General features: G+C 42.5%; 1 protein-coding gene across 1 annotated transcript in view; it reads right to left on the bottom strand.

Moving 5' to 3' along the window:
• Positions 1-1313: 1313 nt before the first annotated feature.
• The window catches only part of LOC137563953 (probable ATP-dependent RNA helicase DDX41), a 33821-nt gene continuing 20822 nt past the window's right edge, over positions 1314-14312 (bottom strand). The window contains exons 11-17 of the mRNA XM_068277081.1: positions 13756-13887; positions 12290-12361; positions 8094-8190; positions 6683-6832; positions 5608-5679; positions 5402-5512; positions 1314-1753 (exon numbers count right to left, since the gene is read on the bottom strand). Coding sequence (XP_068133182.1) covers positions 1617-1753; positions 5402-5512; positions 5608-5679; positions 6683-6832; positions 8094-8190; positions 12290-12361; positions 13756-13887 — 771 coding nt within the window. The 3' untranslated portion in view covers positions 1314-1616. The remainder of the gene's footprint in view (positions 1754-5401; positions 5513-5607; positions 5680-6682; positions 6833-8093; positions 8191-12289; positions 12362-13755; positions 13888-14312) is intronic.

Below are 14312 nucleotides of genomic sequence, written 5' to 3'. Positions count from 1 at the left end.
GGTAAGGTGAACCCACAGGAGCGATTGCGATTAGAACAAATTGTAATTGTGGGTACGGCAGCATTTTTGGAATGTTTGCGACTCAATGTAAAGTATAGGAATTCTGCAAAATGTATTTTTAATTGCTCGTACAAAGCAATTTTGAAACCATTTTACTACCCAAAAAAAAAAAATCCATAACGAAAAGTGCATTTTGAAGGACCAATCAAATTTCTCCACACACCACTCTAAAATAACATCTACTGCTAAAAATGGCAGAAAACGCTGCAAAGAAAGTTGCGCAATACTTTCTGCAGTGGACCCGACCATACTCAGAATCCTGTCCTACCGTCCAGACAACTCACAGGAGGTTTCTATAAAGGACAGGTGACAATGCACATGCAAGTTCACCTATTCAAGCCCAAAACTAAAATGTCCTCATCTGTGATCTGCCTTAGGCTCAGTTCCCACCAAAGTGGATACAAAACGGTATGATAAAATCGCTCAGGAAGCACTGCGCTCTGTCGCAAGTCCGCATGGGACACGAGTACTTGTGTTTCGCATACGGCTACAAGCCTAATTAGAATGGACGCGGTTCTCATAGGCTTTTTTTATTGTGTCCCTGCAGCTGACATTTTGTGTTCCGTTCCAGAAAAATGCAGCAGGTCAGGACATTGCGTTCCAGTTGCTGCAACACGGCAAACTGATGCATTTTTTTTTATTTTTTAACAAATGGAAGTGGATTTTTAACAATAGGATCCACTTTCTCTGTTGAGCAGAGAAACGGGTTCTATTTTTAATGATCGGATCCTCTTCCTGCGTTGAGAGGTGTACAAAAACATACCGAACGGGTGCTTTTACTACACAAGTGGGAACCCCCCCCCCCCCCCCCCCCCCCAAGGCCTTCCCTGAAAAAAATTGTCTGGATAGCATCATATGTTCCTCAAAATCATCTGTATAATTCAGCATTAAAGACACCTTCCTGTGAAAGCCATCAGTGTTATCAGTACTAATACAACCCATTTCCCATCACAGGAGCAGATGGTTCTGTCTAATCTGGAGAATGCAATGTCTAATTTTTCCAAAATCAGATTTTTATTTGTTAGACCAAAGGACAGTTTACCACTTTGCCCCAGTCCATCTCGAGTGAACTAAGGCCCGGAGAAGGTGGGAGAGGTTCTGGAACCACACCTTTCCTGTTTCAACCCCAGGAATTACATTTGAACTGTGCCAAAAATGTGTGAGGACTGCTGCCAATTTGGTCAGCTCATACACATCTCTCCACAATATCCAGCAGCAGCACGCTGTTTTAGGAGCCAACATGAAGCACACAGTCAATGAAAGACTTATTTTAATGAGATTTTTGACCGATATCAATGCATTCACCAAATGTAAAATACAGAAGAAAACATAAAGCTATAAAAAGACTGAGATCAAATAAATATTTGTTATTTGTTTACCAATACTATATTTACATTTTTTTTTTGCTCTTTCGCTGAAAGCAGCTAAAAGTTTCTCAGAAACTTGAGTCTGTTGGTGCAGTAAAGTCAAGAAGCCAAAGCCAGGTCCTGGTGTTATCAGAGTGAGCATCCATACTGTGGTGCAAGATATGGCAAGCAGCATCTGGTCCTGCAGCTTTAGAAATCCATGGAGCTGGTGGCCAGGTAGTCCTTTCTTCCAATTGTGCTGACTTGTTTGGTCTGCATGGCTTCCAGTTTGGGACAGTCTGTGATGCGATGACCCAAACCTCCGCAAAATGCGCAACCTCGGTTTCCTAGGAATGGAAAAGGTCATATATTTACTTATCGTTTCATCTTTAACCATTTCACATGGAAAGATAACTCTGTAGCTGTTATTTTAGGTAAACCCTATAATGTGCAATAGCATACCAAAGCATCATATCCACATAAGAAGCACTGTTATAAAACCCTGTGAAATATTCATGCTGAGCTATGTGTACATTGGTGCTTCTTCACAGGACAGGCGAATACAAAGGATGCTGAATAGATGTGACCCAAAGTCCTCTCTAGGCTTTACTGAAAGGGAACCTGTCTGACACATCCTATGTGGCCCTGCTGGTTTCACAGCTGCAAATTTCAGAGTCATTCTTAGCCTTGTTTCAGCGTTTAGTGATCCACTTACATGCAAGAAGAATGCAGCAAATGAGTGCCAAGACGTTTGTATACCGTGTGCTTGTTCAAAGTCAAAGATTCGCTAATTAGCAAGCAATGACAGCCTTGAAGCGCGTAAGCATAAAACCGGTCAGTGCTTAACCCCCATCATTTCCTGGATGTGAGTGGGTCCTTTTAAAAGACCTGGCAACCAGTGTGGTTAGTGGCATTTGGTGCCCTTATTGCATGTGTGAAGGAGCTCTCACTAGATTCTAGGCTGGAGTGTGGTAGAGCGCCCTGCACACCAACACATCCAAGTTGTCACCTCTTGAACTGGCACTGCAGGTGAGCTGAGCCAACAGGTACTAGACCAGCGACCTTGTTGCATCTGCTGCTGCATCTTCCAATGCTATGCCTTGCAACTCAGTGCTACGTCTTTCCTGCATGAACTGTATTCTGCTGTCCCGCTCCCTAAACCTTGTGGAGTTCTGCGATTGGGACTTAATCCACATAGCCATTGCTGATCCCTGTTCTAATACCAACTGCATCTGCTTACTCTGCATGAATTGCATTATGCTCTACATTCAGCCATATCATCTGCTGCCACTGCTATCATTAAAGCAGGATTGTTACCACAAAAATCAAATTTCAACAGCAACTGGTCTGAGTGTATTAAGTGATAAATATGCTAATCCTGCATTTAAAACTTTAAAAACTTTTTCTGCTGTTAGGATTTGGAATTATCACATACTTAAGCAGCACTGGCCCTTTAATAGTCAGTGTCAAACAGTTGCATGCTGGGGGTTCTTTTTATCTATAATATATTTCTCCACTTCCATTTCCCTGCCTAGCTGCTTATCTGAAACATGATCCCCTGCTCACTTGTGTTTACGAGCAAGACTGAGGTGACTCAGCGATTGGAGAAGAAAAAAAAGTGTCAGGCAGAAATAACATCAGGATTCAGCCTAAACTGTGGGCAAAAGACATGGTTCCCACCAGGGACAAATTCTCTTTATTTACTATATAACATTCACTGAAATCAAAACGTGGACAGTACAATACATGTGTTATGTAAGTAGATCAAGTATTTATCTACTTATGTGTTTTTTTTCCCAGGCACAGTATGGCTAACCCTACTGCTTTAAAAGTGTGCCATTTGGAACTTCCTTACTACAGCTACTGATCATTTCTGCATCTTTACATACATAGCTCATGCAAAACATTGCAAGATCTGTGTGGTGTTGCTCATTCAAATCATTATCACAGCCATTCTGTGGGAGTCTGCAATTGGGAATTGCAAAAGAACTTTAGTGTAATGCAAATGAAGTTAATGCTGGACTTGCTATTCCAATCTGAATCCTCACAATTGGACGAATGCTTTTAGACGGTTTGCCCAGGCGCTTTACTATAGTTATCCATTATAGCCAACTGCTTGTTAAGTCCCTGTAGGTATGCATTATTTTGCATCTCGCTCCATCATATGGTATACAATTTCTGAGGTGTTAGGAGGTTTACATGTTTTTAATTGATCAGTTTTGTGTTTCACCTTGGTATTAACTAATATTGCCATTTACACTTTTTGATACCAATAAATTGAGTCCGTTATACCTGTGTGTACTCTTTAAGAAGTTTGGGTTGGACTCCCTTCTTATGCGCCATTTCCCATTTTATTACCAGACTTGAAGTGTGCATCTCTAAAACCATGTGAAAATGGCAGCAACGATATTTACTGTAACCACAAACCGGAAGTAAGTGTATCCAGCACTTTGGGTGGCGTTTCATGAATGGGTGATCAACACCTTGGAAAAAGCACACTGAGCAGGCAAACTTGAGCCCAGCACACACTGCCATCGCATCCAAAGCAATGGTATGTTTCAATCTTGTACAAAGTGTTTATGTAACATTCACACTGAACTGCAGCAGTTACACTTGCTTTGCTGCCATTCACAATAAACACTTTCTGCAGTTCCGCATACACTTTTCTTTCCTTTGTGATTACAAAGCCTATGCCCTCAACACCCTGAGCATGCAGCAATGGATACAGTGGATAAAGCCCTCTATTAAAGGCTTCCATCTGAAAGGCACTGCAAACCCTCCTATTCCCTCTTGTGCGCCACAATATTTACTGACAGTGCTATGTATGTAAATAAACAACTTTCTTTGACCAAATACAGCACTGGTCACTCCACAGTGAGATACTGCTATACAACGTCTTAGGACAAGGCTTGCAATCATGCCGCAATCCTGCTTCTGCTGTAAACTACATAGTCTATAGAACAGGGAACTGATGCTAAACCCACACAGAATTTCAGGTAGCTAAAAACATGATATTAGAAGGTGACCAAGTTACAGCACATCTATCAATGAGTTACGTAGCATTGCCTTTACTTTTAAACCTAGAGCACCTGAAGAAGTCATATGAATATGGAGGCTGCTATCTTTATTCCCTAATAAACAATGCCAGTTGCCTGCCATTTGTGCGGAAGCTCTGCTTCTAATATCATAAGTCACAATATGAGCATGCAGATCAGATGCTTTTACTCTGGTGTGACTCCATTGGCTGCATGCTTTTTGCAGGTGTGTGACTCAAAAACAACGTAAGCCAAAAGCTCAACATGACAGCCGCATGGCATTGTTTATATAAAAATAAAGATAATAGCCTCCATATTCCTCTGACTTCATGTTGCCTTTTAAAGGACAACTGGAGTGAGAGGGATATGGAGGCTGCCATATTTAATTTTCTTTTTAAGCAATACCAGTTACCTGGCTTTCCTGCTGAACCTCTACCTCTAATACTTTTAGCCATAGCCCCTGAACAAGCATGCAGCAGATCAGGGGTTTCTGATATTGTCAGATCTAACAAAATTAGCTGCATGCTTGTTTCTGGTGTGACTCAGACACTACTGTAGCCGAATAGATCAGCAGGGCTGCCAAGCTACTGGTATTGCATAAAAGGAAATATGGCAGCCTCCATATTCTTCTCACTTCAGTTGTCCTTTAAATAAGGGAACAGTGTGACCCACTAAAGAATAATGAATCAGCGGTGTGTTACAAGCCTTGCTTACATTTCAGTACATAACTGAGGACCAAAAGCTACTGCATAGCCCTAACGAATTACAGCAATGCTTTTAACCTAATTAATGATGCTTTCATTAGAGCCGCTGAGTTTGAACCTTTTACCTATGACAAGTAAAAGTGATTTATGTCATAAGTAACCCAGTGGCACATGCCATGAGTAACCCAGTGGCACATGCATGAAGACAAATCACAAAAAGGAACAATGAGCGGAGTAAAGATTTGGGGTTGCTTACCTTCGATATCCAGCATGGTCTCCTCACCATTGTTGAGCACCTGCAGTACAGGAGGTACGCGCTGCTTAGCCTCCATAAGCAAAGCCTTCAGGTCCATCAACACAGATTCATCTGTCAGGAAGAAATAACCAGGATTATAATTCAGCCACGGTTACCATACAAGAATGGCAGGTGAAGCATGTGTATACCTGCACACAACCACTTACCACATGCTTTGTTGATGAAGGTGGTCGCTATACCAGTGTTACCCGATCGACCAGTACGTCCTATTCTGTGGACTAAAATGGACAAGGAGATGTTACAGGATGCCAAACATTCTAATACATTAAAGGAACACATAATCAGTGTTCCTGTTATGGTATAAGAACATACCTAATGCTCAGGTGCTAGAAAGGTTTCAGTGAACAAAAAATATTTTTAATTTCAACTAAGGATTAATGGTCTTGTTATAAGAATTATTTTTTTTTTTTGTAATTATTTTGGGGGGACACTAGATGTCACCACACAGTCTCCTGATTGGAATGCTGAATCACAGGAAGTGACAGGTTTTATTTATTTTTTTCAGTGGAATGAGCACGGTTGCTGGTTGCAACAGTGATCATTTATACATTAATTAATTAACACTTTGATTGGCTTTGGAAACAAATGTTCCCATGCACCAATCTGAGCAGTACCACGTGATGCCGTAGGCGCACACATGCACCACTTGCAAACAGGAAGGGACAAGTATCTATGTCCCTCAGAGCTAAAGTGCAGTTTTCAGGGATATAGATACTCGACCCACAGGAAGGGAAACTGTTAGGAGGCATAATTAGAAGTTCTTTCATATTTTACTACTGTCTGGTTACCTGTCAAAAAGAGATTACTTTACTTCCTCACATAATAGTCTGTGTAATGCTCAGCAATAGAGATGGTAAATGGGATGCTAATCTTCCTGGCTTGCAAGCAGCTTTTTTTTTTTTGGGGGGGGGGGGGGGGGGTCAGTTCAGACTAGCAAGAAGTACAAAGACAGGCCTAATGCCAAGCTGCAAACAGCTTTACTAGTGGACAGCGCTGGAACGTTAGGCCAGGTGGAGGAGGCTTTATACTATCCCGAGCCTTCCCTCTGCTCAGGTAAGTATCAAACCTGAAGTGGATTTTCCTACAGTTTGCTTTAAACATACATACAACCCAGGCAAATTCTCATATCATCTTTAGTTGACAAGTGTTAAAATCCTGTGCTAAAAAATGTGTACGAGTCCTTCACAAAGCAGCAGCATTCACCTGAGACAGCAAACTTACCATAGTTCTCAATCTCCTCAGGCATATCATAGTTAATCACATGTTGTATTGCTGGAAAGTCCAGACCTTTAGAGGCCACATCAGTAGCAACCAGGACATCCTTCTTCTCTTCTCTGAAAGCCTCAATTGCTTTTGTTCTCTCCTCTTGATCTGATAGGGTGGAAGCATATTAGTTATGCAGTAGATGAAGTGTTGCCGTATTATTCTACTTTAGCAATATCAATACTGTATTATTCCTGCATTCCATACACTTACTACAATATCGCCTTTAGGGCTCGATCACACTATGAAGCCTCGGAGGACTCTGCCATTATAGCGGCTGAGGGTGTCATGCTCTGCCAGATCAATCAATAAATCTATGGATCGATAGAAAACCAAACCAATCCATCACTCAATCAATTAATTACTAATACTATTAACTTTATAAATATCACTAATTGTCACACCTGCAGAAATATAATTTACTTGCAATCAGACGCAGTGCCATAAGTTTTCTATGAGATCCATATTGAGGAAGAAAACAATTCCTAAAGAATTAAATCTCTTATCTAGATTCCCTCTGTGGCAAAGATTCTTATAGAATGATCGATCAGTTAATTAATTGATTGAGTGAGTGATTGGTTTGGTTTTCTATCGATCGCTTGATTTATTGATTGATCTTTGATTTTTTTTTATTCTATCATAGGGTAGATTACTACCATCATATTGTATCTATTAATCGAACACAAATTATGATACATCTGAATCAAAATATAATCACGAAAGTACATCTATCATGATGATTTAATAGGTTGAATATACAAATGCTTATTGTGTTATGTTTATATGGCTATACTGAGGAGCTTTTTTGCCATTGTAGGCACTGTTATTGGCCTGATGAAGCGGGCTCAGACCCGTGAAACGCGGTGCCTGTGAAATAAAAAAATCTTTTGTTACACACAAAGATTTTGTCATTGAGGTAAGCTACCTCATATCCTTTTTCTCATTTTAAGCTGTTTTTAGATGCTTTTATTCTACCAGGGCGCCTCTTTTCCCCTAATTGTGCTTAGTTTACCCCCGCACACTCTGACCGAGGGGTGGTGACAGTCCACCTGTGTGTTCCACCACGGTGGACACGTCCCCTTTTATCCGAAGAGAGCGACCACATCCAGGTCCCGGCTGGGACTAACCCGAGTGGAGTCGGGTTTATGGTCTCCACCTGCTTTCTGCAGTCGGTTGCCCCCTGCAATCCTCCTTTGTGAGTAGCATTTGGATTTATTACTATCTACTTGTACACCGACATACTTTGTTCTCACAGGGTGCCGAGACACCCCCACCACAAGACAAGTTTCAGGGCCATCTTCTATACATACATACATACATACATACATTATAGAAGAGGCACAACATGCATCCATATCCCAGCACTCACCTTTTCCTCCATGTATGGCTACTGCTTCCACCCCCTTCAGAAGCAAGTATTCATGAATTGCATCTACATCTGCCTTCTTCTCTGCAAAGATCAGGACCTGCAACAAAATCAGAAGATATTTTACATCTAGAGGTTAGACATGTACATGGCACAATGCCTGCCGGACTAATCCCCGAGATCATACATTACGGCTTCCTATCAGATTCCTTGTATTTTTGCTTCAGTGCACAATGACCATAAAGGAAACATCCCAGGAGACAGACATTCTCCAAGGAACTATGCAGTCTCCTGAGCCATTTCCTCCTGATCAATCACAGGCAAAGAAGCTGGACAAAGCAATGACATCGCCATGGAGAACCTAAACGGCTCTGAAAAAAAAAAGTTTTACAAGTGAGAATACAAGTCTGTTAATCTTTTAACAGAGCTATGAAACCTATTTGCATTCTCATTGCTTGCGACTCATTTCTATACTGTGTGGATACACAGTGGTAGCTCAGTCCCTCTGCGGTCTTTGGCACTTCTACTCTATAAATCTTCCCAAAATAAGCTTTTGTACCAAATGTGTACAACTTGCACCAGAAAAAAAAATTGTTTTTAAATGATACAATACTCAACACAATGGGCTCGATTCACAAAGCGGTGCTAACCTAGTTAGCACGCCTAAAGGCATTGGGCGTGCTAACTAGGGTGCTAAGTAGTTAGCTCGCACAACGCTTTAAGAAATCGCGCGCAAAGTTATGCGCACAAAACTTTATGCGCGCATAAAGGCTTACTGTGCGCATAACTTTGCGCGCGATGCGTTTCGCATGTGAATTCGCGCACGAAAAGCTCTTTTAGGCGTGCTAAGGGGCTTTTCACAGGCGTGCTAACAGTTAGCACCGCTTTGTGAATCAAGCCCAATATGCCCATTTTCTCATCAGAAATGCAGCTCCTGTGTTAATGTGAGAGTTGATCAGATTTTTATGGCCACTTCTTGCTTAAAATGGGATGGATCAAGATGGATTTTTGTACCTCATACAAACAAAACTGTGATTGCAAATTGATTCACTCTGACACCTAAAGTGGTCTAAAACTCAGCATTTCTTCTTTGCTCTAAAAGATTCCTTACAGCCTTAAACCTGCTAGCACAAACAGAAATTGTAGTAGAACAGCATTCAAACAGTTAAACACTGCACTTTGTCCTGCCATGGAACGCCCCTTCAGCTTAGGATCCAATCCTAAGTGGAGATAGTATCTTTTGTTTACATTCCTCAGTTGTTACATTGTGTGCAACAACTGAGAATAAGCTCTCTCTGTGCTTTAACCTCCCTGGCGGTATGATAAGTGTGGCTGCGCGGCCGTGGGAGTTTTTTTTTCAAATTATTTGTTTTTAGCATGTAGCTAGCCTAGCGCTAGCTACATGCTTCCCCTCTCCCTGCGGTGTCCCCCCCGTACCCACCGATCGCCGCCGGTGCCGCTTGCCCATAAGGAAATCCCGTTCTGAATGGGATTTCATTGAGGGCTTCCCCCGTTGCAATGGCGACGAACGGAGTGACGTCATCGGCGTCACAGGGAATCACGATCCACCCCATAGCGCAGCCTGGCTGCGATTGGCCAGGCTGTGCAAGGGGTATGCGGGGGGGGGGGGGGGGGCCTGTATCGCGGCGGGTAGCGGCGCATCAGCGATCAGACCAAACACGCAGCTAGCAGCGTGCTAGCTGCGTGTTTAAAAAAAATAAAAATTATGTAAATCGGCCCAGCAGGGCCTGAGCGGCACCCTCCGGCGGCTTACCCCATGTCACACACGGGGTTACCGCCAAGGAGGTTAACGGAGTTATCAGCCAAAAATAAGAGCTACAGGCGTAGTTGATCTGCACCTGAGCAGTCCACTCCGGTCCACGTGGCGGTGATTAACAGTGCCGCTTGGGCAGGCGCAGTACAGGCCGACCTTGAGGTCGGCCTGGCGTCATCGCCGGGGACCGGGAGAGCGCTGCGGCAAACGGCTGTGTGCAGAACTGCAGCGAGGGACATGCTGGGACCTTGGGGCTGGAGGAAGCCCCGGGTAAGTTGCTCTTTGTTAATTTTTGGCTGATAACTTCTTTAAGCATACTCACAGTTCAGATGAGCTCACTAGAAGATTTTAATATATACTAAAAACGCAGCTTGAAAAAAAATGCAATGGCAGCTTTCACAGCAGATAAACTATACTTTAGGAACCCGTAATTTGTAAACAGACAATATTACTTTAAAGAGAACCCGAGGTGTGTTTAAAGAATGTAATCTGCATACAGAGGCTGGATCTGCCTATACAGCCCAGCCTCTGTTGCTTTCCCAAACCCCACTAAGGTCCCCCTGCACTCTGCAATCCCTCATAAATCACAGCCGTGCTGTGAGGCTGTGTTTACATCTGTAGTGTCAGTCTCAGCTGCTCCCCCGCCTCCTGCATAGCTCCGGTCCCTGCCCCCATCCCTTCCCTCCAATCAGCAGGGAGGGAAGGGATGCAGGCGGGGACTGGAGTTCTGCAGGAGGCGGGGAGAGCAGCAGACTGACAGTATAGAGATAAACACAGCCAGCTCTGACAAGCTGTTTGTCAGCAGCGTGGCTGTGATTTATGAGGAATTGCAGAGTGCAGGGGGACCTTAGGGGGGTTTGGGATAGCAACAGAGGCTGGGCTGTATAGGCAGATCCATCCTCTATATGCAGATAATATTCTTCAAACCCACCTCGGGTTCTCTTTAACACAAAAGAAAATAAAACATAATAATATTATAATTACTGAATGTTATGTCAGAGTTTCAGACCACTTTAAAACGAGAAAAAATAATGCAAAAGAAAGATGCTTATCTCAGTAGAGGGAAGTCCCTGGATAGTCCAGAGGATTCTCCTCCACCCCACCAATTCAAGGTTGGGACCTTCTGAATATCTTCAACAAGTATTCAAATATGTTCACGTGGTCATACTCCCTGGCCTGCACCACTGAGGGTGCACAAAGCTGCCAGTCCACTGTGCACGAGTGGATCCATGCTATTACACAGGCCATCATTGTGCCTGTGCAGTCTGGCCAGGCTCATTCACGGCAGGAGCAAGACTGTGAATAAGAGGGTCCTGTAGAGCAGCAGTAAGGCAGAGGAGGATCACAGCAGCCTCTCCCGCTACTAAGCACCCCCTCCCCAGCTATTGTCTCTCTGGTAGCCATTCTATCCAGCGAACATGTACTTCTATTGCTGCAGGTTATTATACTGTAAATTATGTAATATTCTGTGCTGTGTGTGGACTATGTATTTTATGGTCCCTTCTACTGTCTGTTTTGTGCATTTGTACAGCTCCACAGAAGTTGATGATGCTCTATAAATAATAATTATGTCATCTACAAGGGTAGAATGATATATAGGCTGCCATATTTATTGTGTTTATAAACAATGCAAGTTTCTTGGCTATCCCCAATTCTGTGTTTCTAATACTGAATGCAAGGTATTTCAAGTCATTTTCAAATACAGTAGAATCCCTATTATCAGGTTCAGACGGGGAGTGCCTTATAGATGTGCTTGCCGGTTTCTTGAAAACTCAGGCAACCGGCCCTAAAATAACATGGCAGCCTCCATATCATTCTGCCCTAACCTCCTCAGAGGTACAGAGCAGTGCCCAAAAGTAGTGACTTACCAAAACTCTGGGCGTGTGTCTTCTACACTTCCTGAAGCTCCCAGTGGTCTTCCTGCATTATCCTATGTGTGTGCTTTCTGAATCGTGCAGGTGACTTGATGTTAGTCAGGTGACACACTGGGACTCGTACATGGAAACAGGAAAGCTGCAAGGAGCTGCAGGAAGTGTTAAAGACGGTGCCTGGAGGTTTTCTGCTGCGCACCGCTCTTCGAAAATCATAGTTCTATCACGTTCTCCCCCAGGCATACCGGTTAATTGAGACTGCTGGATGCCTGATGGACTCTACTGTACGTTTGTTGCACTACTAACCATTTACCTGTAAAGTAAACAAACAAAAATAAAAAACCTCTCTCCTTTCCTTTGTTTTCAAACTCTGAAACAGACTTGCACTGTCCCACCAGTTAAATAAATGCCCTAACTGGCCCTAGTGGATGTGCAGATAGTCATGGAAACAGTCCACTCACTTTACAAACTGTGTTAACGAAGTACAATACAATAAAGCTTTCTAGCATTATTCAATAAAATGCTATGAATTTCTAATAAACTGATTCACTCACTGGAGGTGGAGTCTTCTGCAAACACTCAAGTAGATAAACCATCTTGGCTTCTTCCTTAACATATTCAACCTCCTGTTCAAAAAGTTAAATGTGGTTAGTTGTAATGATTTATCTTATATCACTAGACAAAGAACATTTATATCACACTTTTTTTCATGGTGGACTCAAAGCACCAGAGCTGCAGCCACTAGGATGTGCTCTATAGGCAGTAGCAGTTAGGAAGACTTGCCCCAGGTCTCCTACTGAATAGGAGCTGGCTTACTGAACAGGAAGAGCCGATATTTGAACCAAGGTCTCCCGTGTCAGAGGCAGAGCCCTTAATTACACTATCCAGCCACTAGAGATTATCAACGCAATGGCTTCAATTCATCAAAGGGTGTTCGATAACAAAACCCCAGTCCTTAAAATACCGCATTCGGTATTTTACACTTCACTGTGCTAATTCATCAATATTTTCCCATGTGTGGTAGAGGTTCGTTAAGTTACCGAACTACTAGGCTTCAATTCATCAAAGGCTGTTCGATAACTGCAGAGTGGTGCAGAGCAGCTTGGAATGTCCGTGTGTTGTTACAAGCTGATAACAATAGAAGGCATCCAGACATCCCTTTAGATGTAAAGGTGTTATAGTTACTGTTATTTATACTGCCTCTGCTGCTCTGAATCTGTCGATCAGTCTTTCTTAACATTGTATTTATTTGCCACAACGTAGATGAACTTCCTGGAGACATTACAAATGCCATGCTTGGGGATTTCACCACCAGCATCTTTGCATTATCAAACAGAGCCTGAAAGGGTTACACCACCGAAGGGAATCTGGGGATATATTTTGACCCGTTCTCTCTGCTCACTGCTTGGGGGGGTCTGGAAGCTTGTGTGGAGAAGCCTGTGTGACCTATCAGCGGCACTTGCAGGAAAACAGGGGCTGTTTCTATTGGCTGCCTGCTCCTGCTAATCATGAAAACATTCACACAGAAGGCTTTCGAAGCCTGTAACGACAGGGGAGAGCTTGAGATAAACACCGAATGTGTTAGCGAATGTGGGAACCTTGATGAATTAACATTTGTTGAGCACATGTCGGTAATTTATCTCATTGCTGTGTCATTTCAGCTTCTCATTCGGTAACAGCTTTGATGAATTAACATTTTCTAAAGTGCTTCGTTAAGTCAGCTGTTTTCAGCATTACCGAATGCGGTAATGCTTGATGAATTGAAGCCAATGTTTAATTTTTGGTTGTAACTGGAATTAAGGCAATCATATGCAATTGCTCATGATTTGGATTAGTCCGATTTGGATTAGTTTCATGCAATTTACACTAAAATATGCATCAACTCAGAAAATTGGCCTCTCATTGTTTAACTACACATCCAAGCCATCGTAATGTTTACCTTATATATTAAAAAAAAAAAAAAAAAAAAAAAAAAAAAAAAAAAATGCACCAAAAAAAGGAGACAGAATTTAAAAAGTACCTGTATTACATCCAAGCTGGCAGCTCCTGCTCGCCCCACATTAATAGTAACTGGTTTCACGAGGGCACTTTTGGCAAAATTCTGGATCTTCTTGGGCATAGTGGCACTAAACAATAGCGTCTGTCGCTGACCCTATGCAAACAAGAAACAATGCGCTTATTCAGTAATCACAGCAACCAAAAATGCTGCAATAATTGCTTACACAGTATGCTGGAACGAAAACTAAGTATACTATACGTATCCTACCAGTACGCTTTCTTGTCAGAGCTACACATTGGGCCTACATAACTGCAGCAAAGAAAACTAATTGGAAGTACTGAAAGCTGCAGTCTCAATTTTGTCAGGAAAAAGTGACAGTAGCACAAAATTAAAGCTGTATTCTTGAATTTTAGGAATTATGTATGCAACAATCTCACCCAACTGTGGAACAGCAAAGCATTGATTTTTTTTTTTAAGTTTCAGAATATAAGCGCATCCCTGAGCTCCTGTACAGCTAGAAAAGAAAAACCTTTGTGGGAAAGGTGACAGAGTGGCTCTACGTGTTAATGATGATGTGT

The sequence above is a fragment of the Hyperolius riggenbachi genome, chromosome 3 (genome assembly GCF_040937935.1).
Source record: "Hyperolius riggenbachi isolate aHypRig1 chromosome 3, aHypRig1.pri, whole genome shotgun sequence".
Taxonomy (NCBI): Eukaryota; Metazoa; Chordata; class Amphibia; order Anura; family Hyperoliidae; genus Hyperolius; species Hyperolius riggenbachi.
This window is presented reverse-complemented; position numbering and strand designations above follow the sequence as displayed.